The sequence below is a fragment of the Aphelocoma coerulescens genome, chromosome 3, assembly GCF_041296385.1.
Source record: "Aphelocoma coerulescens isolate FSJ_1873_10779 chromosome 3, UR_Acoe_1.0, whole genome shotgun sequence".
NCBI lineage: Eukaryota > Metazoa > Chordata > Aves > Passeriformes > Corvidae > Aphelocoma > Aphelocoma coerulescens.
This window is the reverse complement of record NC_091016.1, coordinates 2,035,745-2,051,088: the sequence shown is the minus strand read 5'-3', so window position 1 is coordinate 2,051,088 and position 15,344 is coordinate 2,035,745. Positions and strand designations below refer to the sequence as shown.

The 15,344-nt window shown below is 48.3% G+C and overlaps 1 protein-coding gene across 2 annotated transcripts in view; it reads left to right on the top strand.

The window, feature by feature from the left end:
• Positions 1–15,344, top strand: part of RALGAPA2 (Ral GTPase activating protein catalytic subunit alpha 2) — a 93,881-nt gene that overhangs the window by 20,774 nt on the left and 57,763 nt on the right. For both annotated transcript variants that reach the window (XM_069008764.1, XM_069008763.1), the window contains exons 14-23: positions 62–173; positions 858–1,095; positions 1,611–1,775; positions 4,373–4,510; positions 5,044–5,126; positions 5,970–6,060; positions 6,190–6,369; positions 8,209–8,402; positions 8,861–8,959; positions 9,203–9,358. In XM_069008764.1, the coding sequence (XP_068864865.1) occupies positions 62–173; positions 858–1,095; positions 1,611–1,775; positions 4,373–4,510; positions 5,044–5,126; positions 5,970–6,060; positions 6,190–6,369; positions 8,209–8,402; positions 8,861–8,959; positions 9,203–9,358 (1,456 nt within the window). The remainder of the gene's footprint in view (positions 1–61; positions 174–857; positions 1,096–1,610; positions 1,776–4,372; positions 4,511–5,043; positions 5,127–5,969; positions 6,061–6,189; positions 6,370–8,208; positions 8,403–8,860; positions 8,960–9,202; positions 9,359–15,344) is intronic.

Here is a 15,344-nt window from a genome sequence, read left to right as displayed (position 1 = left end):
TAAGGCTTGCTAGAGGACAATGAGCGGTACCACTAACAGAACACGTTTTGATTTGGATCAGGGAACAGATGCTGCAGGTACTCCTCAGAATAACAGAAGCTGTGATGCAGAAACCAAAAGAGAACCAGCCAAAGGACACATTTGCTCAGAGCATGGCGGGGCTGCTGTTCCGAGTGAGTGAGTGGGGCTGCTTGGTCTGTTCTGGCACAAGTGCCCGCAGTTTTAGTCGAGTACTGTGAAACCTGCTCGTGTTACTGTGGAGGAGGGGTTTTTCCTGCTTTGCTAGTAATTGTTTTGTAAACTGTTCCTAGTGGAAGGGGAGCTGGGTTTGCCCTGCTCTTCAGGGCTCCGTTACAAAGCCTGGTAGCACAGGCAGGCACGGCCTCTGTGGGATGTTTTCAATGAGTGTCTCTAAAGTGTAAGATTCAAGTAACTGTTTTCCTAAAAGTCCAGGTGGCAAATCAGAACTGAGTCACGCTGAGGGAGAGAGGCATTTATGCTTCCTGCTGTACTTCCAGCCTGGACAGCATAGCTGGGCGTGTAGTGCTGCCCCAGAGCTCGGTCACTGCTGCTGTTCTGTGGGTGTCGGACAGCTCTTCATTCATTCCACTGTTAGTTTCCCAGAGAACATTTAGACAGCCTGAAATATTTCTAGATTTCCTTCAGTAACTTTGGCCACTTCTATTCCTGGGAGTGTTTTTTGAGGGAAAACAGCACTGCACATCAGCTGTGCCTCAGCAAGAGCCCGTGCTGATGTGCGGGTCGGAGCCGGCTCCGTCGGTGCGTGGGCTGGGCTTGGCGTGATGAACTCATCTTGTCAGACCTGCCCAAGCTGCCACTGGTGTCTCTTCCCTCAGACCCTCATTGTGGCTTGGATCAGAGCAAACCTGAGTGTGTACATCTCTCGGGAGCTGTGGGATGAGCTGCTCAGTGTCCTGTCTGCCCTGACGGACTGGGAGGAGCTCATCAACGAGTGGGCCAACATCATGGACTCCCTGACAGCAGTCCTGGCCAGGACCGTGTACGGCGTGGAGATGACAAACCTGCCCCTGGACAAGCTCAGTGAGCAGAAGGAAAAAAAGCAAAGAGGCAAAGGTTAGTCTTTGTGCTTCAGTGCTTTTTGTATTGAGGCAGTTAAATATCGAAGCTTAAGCTTAAAAATTAATGTAACATTAAACACTGCTTACTCTGCTGTTAGAACCTGTTTAGTCAAATGTGAAGCACTTTGGGTTTGTGTATTGTCATCCTTCACTGGGGAGGAGAGGTGGGTTGGGGTCAGGCTGTTTGGCAGGCTGGGGGTCAGCACCTACAGTCAGTGCTTTCTGGGAAGCAGAAGTGAAACGTGGTTCCTGTGCTGTAGGCTGACACAGGCAACTCTGAAAGTTCCTTTGCATGTGTTTTTGGTAAGGTTTCTAATTTACAGTATTTTAGCTGCACTTACATTGAAATCGATGTGTGTGGTGAAGCACCAGTTGGTTTTCATTAATAGTAGAAGTTAATCTGTGTGGTTTAAAGTATTAATATTTGTCATGTCCGAGTCCATTCGTACTTCAGCAAAAATACGTGCCAAGGCGTCCAGTGCTGGAAAATTTTGTGCTCTTTGTCCCCAGGTGGTGTTCTGGAGCCTCAGAAGACAGCTGTAGTAGGAAGATCTTTTTCATTAAGCTGGAAAAGTCATCCTGAAGTTGTGGAGCCAATGAGATTCAGAAGTGCCACAACCTCTGGGGCCCCAGGAGTGGAGAAAGCAAGAAATATCGTCCGTCAGAGAGCCACAGGTTAGACCACAGCTAAGTGATCTGGTACCCAGACACGCAGTCACACGCGGGCTTTAAATCTGCCTTTGAGGGGTGGCTGCTGCCAAAAGCAACTTAATTATTAACTGCCCCATCAGAGAGGTTGCATGTCCGTGTTTGGAATGTCTTGGCCGGTGTGAATCACAGAGTCAAGGTCCTTTGGGAAAGTCTGTACGTAAGCTTTTAGCTACAGGACACTGAATTGCGAGTTAAACCTGTGCACGTTAGGGGCTTTTCTAGAGAAGTATGTTGCTATTTTTATTGGTTCCTAAGAAAGCATCTGCTGCTGGCAGGCGCATAACAGATACTGATACAACTATTTCCTGGGAGCACAGGGTAAACCAGGCGTTTAGTAAATAATTTTATCCTTTCGTAGTCGCTTTGTTTGCTCTCTTTTTCTTGGCACGATGAGATTTTTCTCTCACGTTTGCTTCTGGAGAAAGGAGCGCAGGAGAAGGGAGGCTGGGGTGAGGAATGCTGAGGGGCAATGACAGAGAGCCCAGACACGGAACAGATCCTGGTTTGTTCAAGCATTTCAGCAGCCTGAACCTGGCCTCTCTCTGTGCCATGGCAGCGTGTTTCCACGTGCCAATTCACTGGGGCAGACTCCCCTGGAAATCCCCTCCTTCGAGCAGGAGCCGCTGGGCTGCACAGCTCCCTGCCTGGTTCCTTACCAGGAGAGCTGGAAGGAGGGAGGACACTCGGTGTGGTTTGTGGCTGCAGGCTCCATAGCCGAGCCCCCAGCCTGGGTCACAGAGCACTTTGGCAGTGGAGTCAGTTCAGTCCAAGCTTCGTTTCTGAATCCAGCAAGTCCCTGTTTGTGCTCTGGTGGAGGGTTCTCTCAACTGCTGCAAAACATTTTCCTCCTTGACACCCTGCCAGAGCAGTAGGGAGAACCTGGAAGTGTTGATCCAGGGCTTTTCTTGTTTCTGTGTGTTCAGATTAAAGGCACTTCCACGCTTGCTGTGGATCAGAAATCCCTGATTATCTCCCTTTCAGTGTGAACACCATATTAACTTGTGTCTTGGGGAGAAACTCCTGGGCTTACTGTTGGAAAGCTTTATCCCAGAACATTGGGTTTTGTTGTGTTGTGACACTCAGAGCTGCAGTATTTCATTATGTTGCCTGACGTAATCATTGCTCTATTTTTTTCCTGTAAGCTAAGCGAAGCCAGTCTATCAGCAACTGTGTCCATCTGTATGAGGCTTTGCCAGCTACTAAAAGTGTACCTCTTCTGCTTCACACTGTGAGCTCTCTCTTCCCTGGTATCTCTTACACCTCTTGCTCTCACAGACTGTCAGGTACTGTACTTTAAAGTCCTCTTTTATATCGATGTCCTTTATATTTTTGAACTGCTCTCTGTCTGTTCCCTTTCTGTCTGGTTGGTTCTTCTCGGAACGTTTGCGGCGCTGCAAGCAAAGCAGCTTTTGTTCGTGTTGGTGTTAAAGGTTGCCATCAATTACAGTTAGATCTCTATTGCCTAGTAACTAAAGTAAAAATTCCTGAGTTTCTGGGAGTGATCTGTGGCTCCCGAGTCCTACCCAGAGTCGTTACCTGCAGCAGCAAGAGAAGGAGAGTTTTGCGTGTGGCGCTTTATGGCCCTCGAGGGGCTCCTGCTCAGTGGAACACCTTGGGCGCGTTTTCATCTCGAGTGGTCTTAGGGGGAACGCTGAACTTGTTCCAGGTGGTGAATTGCATTGAATGTTCTGTTTTATTGCTTTCTGTGAGACCCTGGAAGTCAGCTGAAGTCAGTCAATACCAGAAACGTTGGTTTTTTGCGCGCATGCCTCCCGAGATAACCTTCTGAAATACCTGCGGTGTTTATCGAGCAGCAAAGCAACGTTAAAACTTGCACACTGCTGGATGGAAACACTGCAGTGTTACTAGTTTTTTGTGGATTTTTTCCAAAATGCTAAGAGAAACGCATTTTTACGAGTGCCGTGTTGCTCCCTAATCTCAAGAGTTCCTGGTGCTCCTTCCCCAGCACGTCAGTTTACTTTCTCTTTGAAATTTTCATGCCTCTCTCCCCTCCTTTTGTTTCTCATTTGCAGTTACAGCCAAACCAAAAGCTGCCTGGTTGGGTTTGTCCTCACAAGCTGAAGCCAAGTTACATGTAGTTCAGAGCTTTCTTTTTTCCTCTGAGTTTGTGTCTTTCTTTACTCCTCTCTTCCCCTCTTTGTGGCGGTGCTCAGGGAGTGCAGCCACCTTCTCCCCACACTGCATTTAAGGGAGTTTTGCTGCCTCTGCTCTGTTTGTTCTGTTTCCAGAACGAACAGGAACCAGCTGGGGTCTCCAGCACTGAAAACCTGGCTTTGTTCACCGGCCCTCCTCCCTCCTTCCTGTCAACCCCCAAAGCCACTTCTTTTCTAGACTTTTTACACTGCTCATGTGTCTCCCTCTAAACTTTACAGTTTTTCTAAGGGTATTTTTATAGAACTTAAATTAGAACTTGAAAGTTTTACCTTGGGAATTTTAAATATTGGCAAAGGTCACTTTTCCATAGAGCTTTCTTAGGCAAGGAGTTCACACGTGTATATATGAGCTCCTGCAAATATTTTGTGTTGTCATTAAATCAACAGAAGTCGAAGAATCTCAACAGCTGGAAAGTTCAGAAGGAACAGAAGCTGCAGGCTCGTTTGCAGACCAAGAGCAGCAGCTAACTCGGAGTAGCAGCGCTTCAGATATTGCAGATCAGATTCCATCTGATTTTTTTCAAGGTAATTTTAATAAAATATGGCAATACTGTGTTTCTGAAGCAAAAGTGTTGGGACTCATTCAGCCTCACAAATGCTGCTCTTACTTACTTTGGTTTCCAGCTCGCCTCTAAGATGTTTTTTGTCTCGCTTTCTTAGCCACTACATAGTTGGTAAGTTGCTGGACCCTTGCGAGTTGTTGTTTTTAAGAAGTGTAGAGACCACGAGTGCAGGATGTGACCTTTTGTAAAGCAGGGAGGCCAAAAATGGAACCTGGAATGTGTGTGCATTTTGTATGGAACTCCTTGACTTTTTTTCCCCCTGACTTGCATTTAAATTTTGTGCATCCCAGCTGCAGTTGGAGTTGGGTTCCTTTCCTGTAAGTATGTTACGCTTCTGAAGGGTTTTTCAAAACGTCTTGTGTCCCATTTGAGTGTTGTATTGCCCTTAACTATAAACATGGGACGTGTAAACATCACTGAAATTTACATGAGACCTGCTGTGTGTTTGGGTCCCACAAGTGTTTATAGTTCTTGTTTCCTTTCTGAAACTTCTAGGTAAAAAGGCTGGAAGTTCAGCTTCAGACTCCAGATCAGTTCAGGAAAATAAGGGATACGCAAAGGAGCATGAAGCCGAGCAAGTAAGACAAACCTGAAAGTCATTACTGATAAGATTCTAGCAGTGTTTTCTTTCTGGTCAGGTGCCTTTTAGCATTTAGAAACTCCGGGAAGTGAACGTGTGAAAAGTGATTAATCCCATTTCTAGCATGGAATCTGGAACTGAGCTGGAGCTGGTTATTATCGTCCTGCTGGGTGTGATCAGTCTGTGTGTCTCCTGATCTCATCAGCTGCCTCTGCAGGTGTATCTGTGTTCTAGTGCTACACAAGACTTCGGTCCTTTTTTAAAATATTAAACGTCAACAGGAAGTTTGTAACTTTTAAAAGATAAATAATTCATGGCTATTACAGAGCTGCAGTACACTGGAATAAATGTTTGATGTAGTAAAAAGTACTGATGAAAATGCTTCTCTTCAGCACAGTTCCTATCACCAGCCGTGCATGGCAGATGTTAGTGTGAGTTGACGTTAGCACAGGCAAACTTCATACATTTTTAATGGCAGCTTTTGAGTGAACGGTTGGAACAACAAATGACTCAGCCTGATCATCTTTGCGAAATATGAAGGGCTGAAAGATTTTTTTATACCTTAACAGATTATTTCAGCTGTGTTTGAAAAGCACAGGTGAGAAATCCTGCTTGTTGGCGTGAGAAGCGAGGTTGTGAAAAGGAGGGTAAAGACTGAGGTGGGAAAGCCTGATGTTTTCCTGAAGACATTGCCGAGCACTTGGGCAGTCTGAATATTCCTGAGAATGTCTTGACTGGGTTGTAGCTAATTTCTCATGACTGTGTGGGTGTGAAATTTGCTGGCTGGAACGTGGCACAGTTCTAGAAGCTGTATATGCTGAGGTGAATTTTTTCTCTGCAGGTGCTAGTGTGGAGGAGCAGCAGTACAGCGGAGTTAGATCTGAAAGCAGACTTGCAGCAGCCACACGGATATTACGGAGAGAGAGAGAAAAGTGAGTGTTTTCCTCAAGTGCTGTGCTGTGATTTTGTTGCAGACGGCCGAGCCGCTTTTCTGGGGCGCTCTGCTGCTGCAGCCCTCGGGCGCAGGCGTGAGCCTGGGGCTGTGCTCTTTGTGGCCGCAGGTGAGAGCGTCAGCAGCGACACGTCCCTGGGCTGCGGGGCCGACGTGGACATCGCGCTCGTGGCCTGGCAGGCGGCCGAGGATGACCCCGAGGCCGGGGCGGCCGCGGGAATGTGCGCGGACCCCGCGGCGCCGCGCTGGCTCCAGCTCAGCCCCTCACAGGAGCCGGCCAACCTCACAGGTACTGCGGGCCCCAGACTGGGTATGAGGTCACCCGTGTGTACCCCAGAGGAGCTTGGGCTCTTCACTTGGCTTGTACGGCACCAAGTGCCCTTCATCGTGCTCATTCAGAATTGTTTTGCCCACCCAGAGTTGAAGGAATTCGGATCATCGATTTATTTGCCAATAAATGATGATCCAGAAAGCCACCACCCAGCTGAAGATGACTGGGCTTCTTGCGGTGCCAGAGCACCGCTGCCCTGCTGGGCTGCAGTAGCTGGTCACTCATGGGCCTGCCCCGCTGTTCAAGTACAATACACTAATTTCCATGTCAAGTGAATGGGTTTTATTTCACAGCAGAATGGTCTGAGGAAGTGTCTTACTGTATTTTTTTGACTGATAGGGAATAAGTGGTTCATTCTTTGCCATTTGTAAAGGTACCTTTCATCTAGTGATGTGAGTCAGATGTTAGTTAGGTCAGGAACCTAATGCAGCAATGTGGGAATATCTTACAGACTGGTTTCCTAATGGATACACAGTTGCAAGGGTATTTTTTCATATCCACTTTTCCTTTGAAATGTCTGTGCTTTAGCGAACCAGCACAGCCAGTCCAGCAGCTCAGAGTGCTGCTGTAAGAAAGGTACTGCTGCCCATGGTAAGGATGATCGTGTATGATGAATGCATCGTTTATGGCTGTGGCGCAAGAATTGCTCCTTTTGGGGGTATGAAGAGAAAGGATCACGTGTAGTAGCCCGGAGGGTAATGTGGAGGGAGAGGAGAAGTGGGGTAGCAGATGTGTCACTGCCCAGCAGAGCCAAAGCGCCCCTCTCTGCATTCCTGCTTCTCACCCAAGGCACAGCTTTGCTTTGCTGGGGAAGCCTGATGGGGTAAGGCAGAGCAACGCTGACACCACCACTGAGCAGCAGAGATGCCACTTCCCTGAGCACAGATCCACAGAAGATCATTCTAATGTTCTTAAGAAATAACATCTGGTTTAGCACCTTGGGACTATCACACAAAAAGTGGAAAAAAATTCCCTAAGTTGTTTTTTTAGATATATTCAAACATAAGAGCCTCTGAAATGCCTTTTATTTCACTAACCTTCCTCGAGTCCTCTGAGGACATGAGTTATTTCCTTCTGCCTGTGCAGAGGTTTCCTGCAATGTCCCTCTACACCCCTTGGCTGCTGCAGGTGCACCCGGAGCATGGCTGTGCTCCCGCCTGCGGACAGGAGAGCTGCTACCAGCTCTCGTCACTAAAATGGGCACTTCAGTGCAGGACTGGGTTTGTACTGCTTAAGAACATGGATTCCATTACCCTGACAGTCTCCTCCAAGCCCCGTTCTCTGTGCACTCTGCTCTCTCAGGAGCTGCTCTGTGTGAGTGGTGATGCCTGAGCACATTCCTCAGGACTCTTCAGCCATGGCTTTTTATTCTTCTACCCAGTTGCGTTGCCAGGTCTTGCTACGCTGTGTGGTCTTAAAAAAAAAAAGAAGTGACTTCTATAAATACAGAAATATTACCTGTAAGAGCCAGTTATTGACTGAATGCATCCCTCAGGTGCGTGCATGTTGCATTTGCCTGCATTTGCCTGCATTTGCCTGCCTGTTGAAAAGCCCCCTGGGGGTGGGGACGGTGTGGTGTGGCAGTGCTGTGGCACTGTCACCTGCGAGCCCCTTTGCCTACGTTTGCTGCCATGTTTTTCTTTGACTCACAAGAAGCTTCAGCAATGAAAGAGAGATTTTGGGGAGAGAAACCTTTTGAGATGGAAGACAGTTAGGAGGAGTAATGGCCAGATTTTGTTCACCAAATTCATACTTTGCGTTTCTGACTTGTGGAAATGGAACACTTTAAATTGACAGACAGTAGCGAGTTCCTGGCTGATGACTGCAGTATAATTGCTGGTGGAAGCCTTATTGGTTGGCATCCTGATTCTGCTGCTGTGTTGTGGAGGAGGATCCTGGGAATTCTTGGAGATGTGAACAACATACAGTCACCTAAAATCCATGCAAAAGTTTTCGGCTACCTTTACGAGCTGTGGTATAAACTTGCAAAGGTATGTGGTACTTAGAGCTAACGACAGCGACACATTTCTCTTGCTGTGGTTCAGCATTAGCACCTGCAGCGTGAGCATGGCATGGGGAGGGTTCTGTCCTAAAGGAAGCTTTATCTTGCTTGGTTTCCAGTAGCTAACTCCAATAGGGAGTCCTGTCCAATGACGGGAGAATTTAAATGGGGTGAGGAAACAGTAGCAAAGAAGAAAGAAGTACAGGCACTGGTATTTGTGTAAAGGCCCACAGTGTGACTCAAACTGGTGGTGTTTGCTTTGGCCAGGGAGCAGCAGCATAGAACAAGCTTTCCCTGGTGGCTTTGGCTGAAGTGGGAACTCTGTATAGCACCGGGTGTAGTGCCTGAATGTAAATAAAGTAAAATTAGAACATAATCATGTGAAAAAAAGAGCATTAAAACAGTGAGACACTGGTTTTATTAACGCTCTGCTTCAAAAACCGTTAGATCCGGGACAACCTGGCTATCAGCGTGGACAATCAGTCGACTCCCTCTCCTCCCGTCCTCATCCCTCCTCTCAGGATATTTGCTTCATGGCTGTTCAAGGTCAGTGCTGAAATTCTCACGCGTGAGTATTTTCCTCCATGTCAGAGCTGAGTTGGTGTGTATTTAGTTGCCTTATTTTTGCCTTTTACCATCGCTGCTGGCTAAGACAGCAAGTGCCCTCCGAAGGCTCTGTGGAGCTGGGTATAACTGTGTGTGTGCTTTTTGGTGGGAGAGCTGCTGGCGAGGCAGCTTTGCCTTGGCTGGTGGGGAAAGCAAGGAGTGATGTGGGTGTTGTTGTTGCAGGCAGCCACGCTGCCCAGCGAGTACAAGGAGGGGAAGCTGCAGGCGTTCCGGCTGCTCTGTGCCATGATGAGCCGGCGCCAGGACCTGCTGCCCAACTCCGACTTCCTGGTGCACTTCTACTTCGTGCTGCGCCTGGGCCTGACCAGCGAGGACCAGGTAGGAGCCTTGCTTCGTGTGCCACCGCTCCCTGCGTGCCCTCCCGAGTGCCCTGTGCCGTGGCAAACAGGACGTGCTGCCAAAACCCGCTGCTGCTGCTGGGCATGAAAGCTGCTCCTGTCCTGGGGTGGCCTTGGGGATAAAGTGTTCCATGCGAGGCGAGGAAAAGACTTACTCAAGCTGTCAGACGATGGTTGGCTCGCAGAAACAGCTCAGTGCTCGTAGAAACTCTTAGGAAATATTCTTTAGACAGAGTAAAGACTATCTAGGAATGCCTCCAGGTTTTTATAGCTGTAGGAGTGAGAGCAAGGGCTGGAGCTCTGCTGGGGGTGGCAGCAGAAAGGGCACAGAATTTCCCCTCAGGAAATTCTGGGAGTTACTGCTGGTGCCTTTAGGAAACCAGCCAGGTTTGATCATTTCTGAGATGGAAAAGGGAAGGAAGGAATCACTACTGGACTCTTGCCCTTCAGTTTCCCTCCTGAAAAGTTAGAGCAGTTGGAAAATACTCCTTTTAAACAGATAAGAAAAAAAAGGCAGGAGTTTTCTCCTGGAAAATCCTGGAAGTCCTGCTGCAGCTGCCCATCACTCCAGGGCTTCCCTGGGTGTTTTGCAGCCCCACACTGCGTGTCCCTCCATGATTTCCCTGGATATTTTGCAGACTGCTGCTGCTCTTTGTTCTTCCTCCCCGCTCTGGTGGCTGCGTTTGCCTCTTGGTGGCACACTTGACCGCAGGTTTGCTGTTGTGCGTGCGTGTCCTTCCCGCTGTGCTTTCCTCAGCTGTGGAACTGCTGGGTGAGGTGATAGCTGGCACTGCCTTGGAGCAAGGTGTTGATAGGAAGCAGGATCCTTATACCTGCTCCTCTGTTTCCAGGGTGATTGGCTCCAAGGTGCTTGCTGGGTGCTCAGATAGCGGGAGCCTCTTTATCAGAGAGGGTGTGGAATCAGAGAGGGCCCAGGATCACTGGAACGGGGATCCTGGTGTGCTCTCCAGGATTTCAGTTAGTGCAAACCAAAATAAACTTGGGGGGGGACTTCTTAGCACACATTGGGTTTGTCTGCTAAGCACAGGCATAAATTTCTCCCTTTTTAGGAATGTTCACAGAAGGAAGGGAGTAGGAGGTGCCTCATGGAGGAATTTTCCTTCTGGATGGATCAGTAGTGCAACTTTCGCCTTTATGTAGGAAAGCCACAGAAATACAGCCCAGCTCCAGTAAATCACCTTGGCTGCTTCAGAAGAGCTTTTTAGGTGGTTACGTAATTTAAAAGTGTCACAGTCAGAAACCTCTTTGACCTGAACAGTTTTCAATATTTTGGTTTGCATGACAAGTGTTTTTTGGAACTGTAGTTCTCTTTTCACTCCTCACTTTGGGATGTGAGGATCTCCTAATTGCTGCTGTGTTGTGTCGCTTTTGGTGTTGATAGAAAAACAAAATAATCCAATTTTGAGTATGTTATAAATGAGTACAGTGTTATTCCCAGCAAGTGCAGCCCAGCTTTGGTCTCGGGGGGTGCATAAAAGAGCAGTGTGAGGGTGTATTTTATAGGAGGCTCCCGCAGCGCTCCGAGCCCAGGATGTAGCAATTAGCTCGGCAGAGGAGACGGTGGGGTAATGAGCTGCAGCTAATTTGTCCATGTGGAAGTGTCTAACAACAAACATCCCTGGAGAAGCGAACAATTCTGTGCGAGGATTGCATCACCTTTCCAGGTGGGAGCAGCCCTGGCTCCAACGGCCGCCGCGCGGAGCGAGCCGCGGTCAGGGAGCGCCGGGAGGGGCCCGGGGCCCATCTGTGGGGTGCCTCCCTCCTGGCCTGCTCCAGCCAGTGGCATTGCTCTGCTGCTGAGGGGGCCTGGGGTCTTTTCCTGCTTTTGCATGAATGAAGTTCATCGAGGCTCGCAGCCTTCCCTCCCTGGCCTCCAGCATGAAGGAAGGAGAAGTGGGATGTTCACTGCCACACTGGGGGTTGGTGAAGGTGGTTTACCCATGCTTAGGCGATGGAAAGATCAGGAAACGTTGCTGGGGTGCAGTTTGTAGGGATGCTGTGGGATGGCCTGCCGCAGTTTCGGGGGAGGCATAGCTGCTCTGCTGCCAGCTGAGCCTGATGGCTGGAAAACTCGTATTCCAGCAATTGCAACTAGGTGTATCTTTTGATTCGGATAATAAATACAGCTTTTTTGATTAACCCAAAACCTAACACTGCAGCACACAGATTTTGCAAATACCTGAACCAGGAAAAGAAATGTTATTGCTGGTTTCCTGCTCCTGGCTGTTTACCGTAGCAGTACCTTTTGCTTCATTCACATGGAAAAGTCTCCTTGCTCCATAGCGTCCTCCAATTTGCTGAAGAACAGAAGTACCAAAACACAATCACAAACGGCTTCTCAGAAGATCAGCTGTTGAGAAAATTGTGGCTCTTCATCTCTGGTCTTTCTGGTACTTAAATAATCCTTTGAGATTGCTGGTGGTTTTCTCCTAAGAATCCTGTGGATTTTTGTGACACAAAAATTTCCTATTTCTTTCTAAATTTCCACTTGTAGTTTGAGAGGAGAAGGCCGTGCAGGTGAGGTGCTTAACCTTGGAGGGACACTGTAAAAAGAGGCAGGTTTTCAATCCTTTTTCAAGTCAACCTTTGGCTGTTCAGTGTAATTTTTTAGCCACTCACCCTACTACCGGGGTGAGCAACACTGAGGTGTTGCCTGCAAAGTGACTGAGGGAGTCAGTTGTATCCCTGACTTTGGGAGTGAGTGTAAGAAATAAATTTAGTAAAAGTATGGTGGTACTTACTTGGCAGAGTACCCCTGGGACAGGATGCTTACCTTTTTTAGAGAATGTAGTCAAAGGTGAGGACTTCTGAGGCTCTCTGTGGAAAGGACAATGGACAGCCAAGGAAGGAGACGCTGCTGGCGGCTTTTTCAGTTCAGTGATATGAAGAGCAGAACAAGCTTTAAATATGGAATGAGAGGAAAATCGCCCCAGTCCAGCCAAGCTGGCAGATGTCCTGGGTGATTAAATGTCAGCACACGCAGCAGGCCTGCCCCTGGAGCGCAGCCTGGCTGCAGCCGGGCCCTTAGCAGCTTTGTTTCAGCTCGGTTCCTTCGAGCAGTGCAAGGATGCCGTGGACGAGCAGCTCTGTCGGTAGCGGGGGTGAGGAGCCGGTGCCCGTTGTCCGTAGCCTCTGTGTTTGTCCGGGGTGCGCTGCCGGGGATTACGGAAAGGAAGCTGCGGCAGCTCTGCGGCGAGCTTCCGTAGAAACGCTGGCTGGAGCTCTCTGCGTGGGAAAGGGCTCATTTGTAATAGGAAGCGGTTTGCAGTAGAGCTGCTACTGGAGGAGTCATTAATTACCTGTTCGTATTAACATTGGTCTGACATTAAAAAAACCCCGACATTTGGGGGCTTTTGTATCTTTGTGTCCAGTTGCTGCTACTCAGCAGCCGGGAGCAGTGCACAGCAGCAGTAGCCTTGTGAAGGTGCAGTAATCGAGTAGCTTTGCTTTTGTCCCCTGTGGAACGGGTGCTTCTTGCCTGGATTTCTGCCTGATGGCGCTGCACACGAGGACCCTTGGTTGTACAGAAAGCATAGTGCCGTTTAGATTCTTTCCCAGACTGCCATTTAAAAGGAAATAACCTTAATGTAGCCTATTAAGGCTTAGATTCCCCTGTTTCAGCTTCTCGGGGCTTCTTTCCAATGGCCACCATGATTTTCTCCCTCTTTTAATCCACCCCCTATCTCATTCTCTGTAGAAAATTTGCCTGTGCACTCCCATTATGTGCTTTGAGTGCTTTGAAAAAGTGTTAACGGACAGCACGTTTCCAGTAGGGACAAACAAAAGTCCAAATGCCAGGGTCTCACAGGAACTCTCACATCCCCCTCTGCTCGCCCCGAGCAGGCTAAGTGGGAAGTGCTGGAGAAAATAGCTGCAAGATTGACTGGAAGCAAGGGGGGCAGCTGGGTCCTGCCAGTTGCAGGAGCTGTGCATTCTGAAATGGTTTTGGTAGTTGTGTTCTTTTCTATTTATTTTGCCTTAATTCGTTTGACCTTGCCAAGTGGCTTCCATCCCACCCAGACTCCTGCTTTGTGGTCGGTGGGTGCTCTGTCTGTCAGAGCTCGGAGCGGTGCCACCAGAGGCATTTGGGAGAGAGGAGTGTGGTGACACAAAGCCACCTCCACATGCCAGGCAGCGCCGTGGCCTCGGCACCCACATCTTTGTCTCTGTATCCACTGGCTGCTCAGGAACTGCTCTGCATGTGCACAAACCAGAAGATTCATCCCAGTCCTTAATCCCAGTGGTCTCCCTGCTTGTGAAAGTATGGAATGTGCTCCAAAATGGGAGAAATTAAAAAAGGCTCCCTCCATTGTGTTGCAGCCTCGAGAGACTTGGGCAAACGTAACTGGTTTGGGGTTAAGTCTTACCTGGCACCTTGAAATGGAGTTTTCTGATAAGCCAATCCTGGATCTCCTGAGCTTGTCAAAATACTTCATAAATTTTTATTGGAACTTAATTTTTGACAAGTTAACTCTTAACCTCAAATGTAGTGATAGGTAGGGGAAACTTGGAATAAGTAAGCGGAAATGTTTGTTCCTTTAAAGTAAAAGAGGAAAAGGGAAGATTTACCGCCTAAGTCTTCTGTAAATTAATAATCTTTCTCGTGCTGTAGATCTCAGCTGCCAGTGAGGTGTCTGTTGGTGAGGAACAGAGTGAACTTTCAGTGAAAAATCCGTGTTGTTCCTTCCTGTTGAGGGACAATTGGAAACGTGAGGAAGGCAGCTGGCGGGCTATTCGGTTACACCTGTAATCTGCAAAAGCTCGGAACAAAAATTAGGTGAAGAATATTTTTGCAATTGACCTTTCAGCGAACTTGCATAAATTTATTTCGCTTACTCAGTGGATGTTCATGACCTTATAATTTGAATTACTAGATTAACCTATACTGAAATACGATGCCATTTATAGGGTTAATGCATTTGAGAAGGACACACATGTGATTGCCCCCTCCTCTCCCCTCTCCCCCCAGCTTTAACACCACAGAGCATCATTTTGAATTGAAATAGTCCATAATGGTCCTTTTTTTCACTTTTCTTTAACAACATGAACACTAAATTATAGCTGTGCAATTATGTAAACAATGGAAATGCTTCCAGAATGAATACTTCCTTTTAAATTTTCATTTTGTGTAATTGCTGAAAGGTTTGGAGCCATAATAAACCAAAATTATTTTACACATTTGTCGTTCTAAAGGTCAATTATGAAAGGAGTAAAGCAACAACACTGCGCGGAACGAGTAAACCAATTTCCATGGCCATCACCATATGTTTTTCTTATGGCTTGTGTTTTCCAGTTGCTGTGTACATAGCATTCAATTAAAGTGATTCATTGACTAGGCTGGAGCTGCTGCCCGGAGTTTACGTTACAGGGAAGGGAAGGAAGCGGCCCGGCTCTGTTTGAGTTACCTGATTTTGCGGTATCGCTGATAGCACAGATGTTCTCGCTCCCTCGCCTTCTCACAAGCCTCTCTCTGCTGATAAGCTCCAAAGCTACCAGACTGCTGCCCCGGATCCTGTTTGGTTGTGAGCCGGGTGCTTTGCTGATGGGGAAAGGGGGAAAAGCCTGGCGGGTTACCTGTGAGCGCCCTTCTGAGCAGAACAGCAGTGCCGCGGGCGGGGCACAGCCTGCCTGGGCCTGAGCTGGGCTGCAGTCCCCCAAAGGGGGGTGAGTGCCTGAGCTGAGCCCGGCTGAGCGGGTCAAAGGGAAGGCGAGGACTGCTTCAAGAGCTTTTTGAAGTAAATTTTTGCTTTAGGGAAAATGATTTGTTTTTAGCAGCACTGCATCTCGTGACCAGCGAGCGGATCCCTGCAGCCCCACTCCTGCAGCCTTTGGGAACGTGTGTGCTGTCACAGCATTCGTGTATTACAGGAGCAGTTTTGTGGTTCTTCTTTACCCCCCACACCCCCCGTATTGGGAGCGTTCTGAGCCAGGGAGTAGGGAGCAGA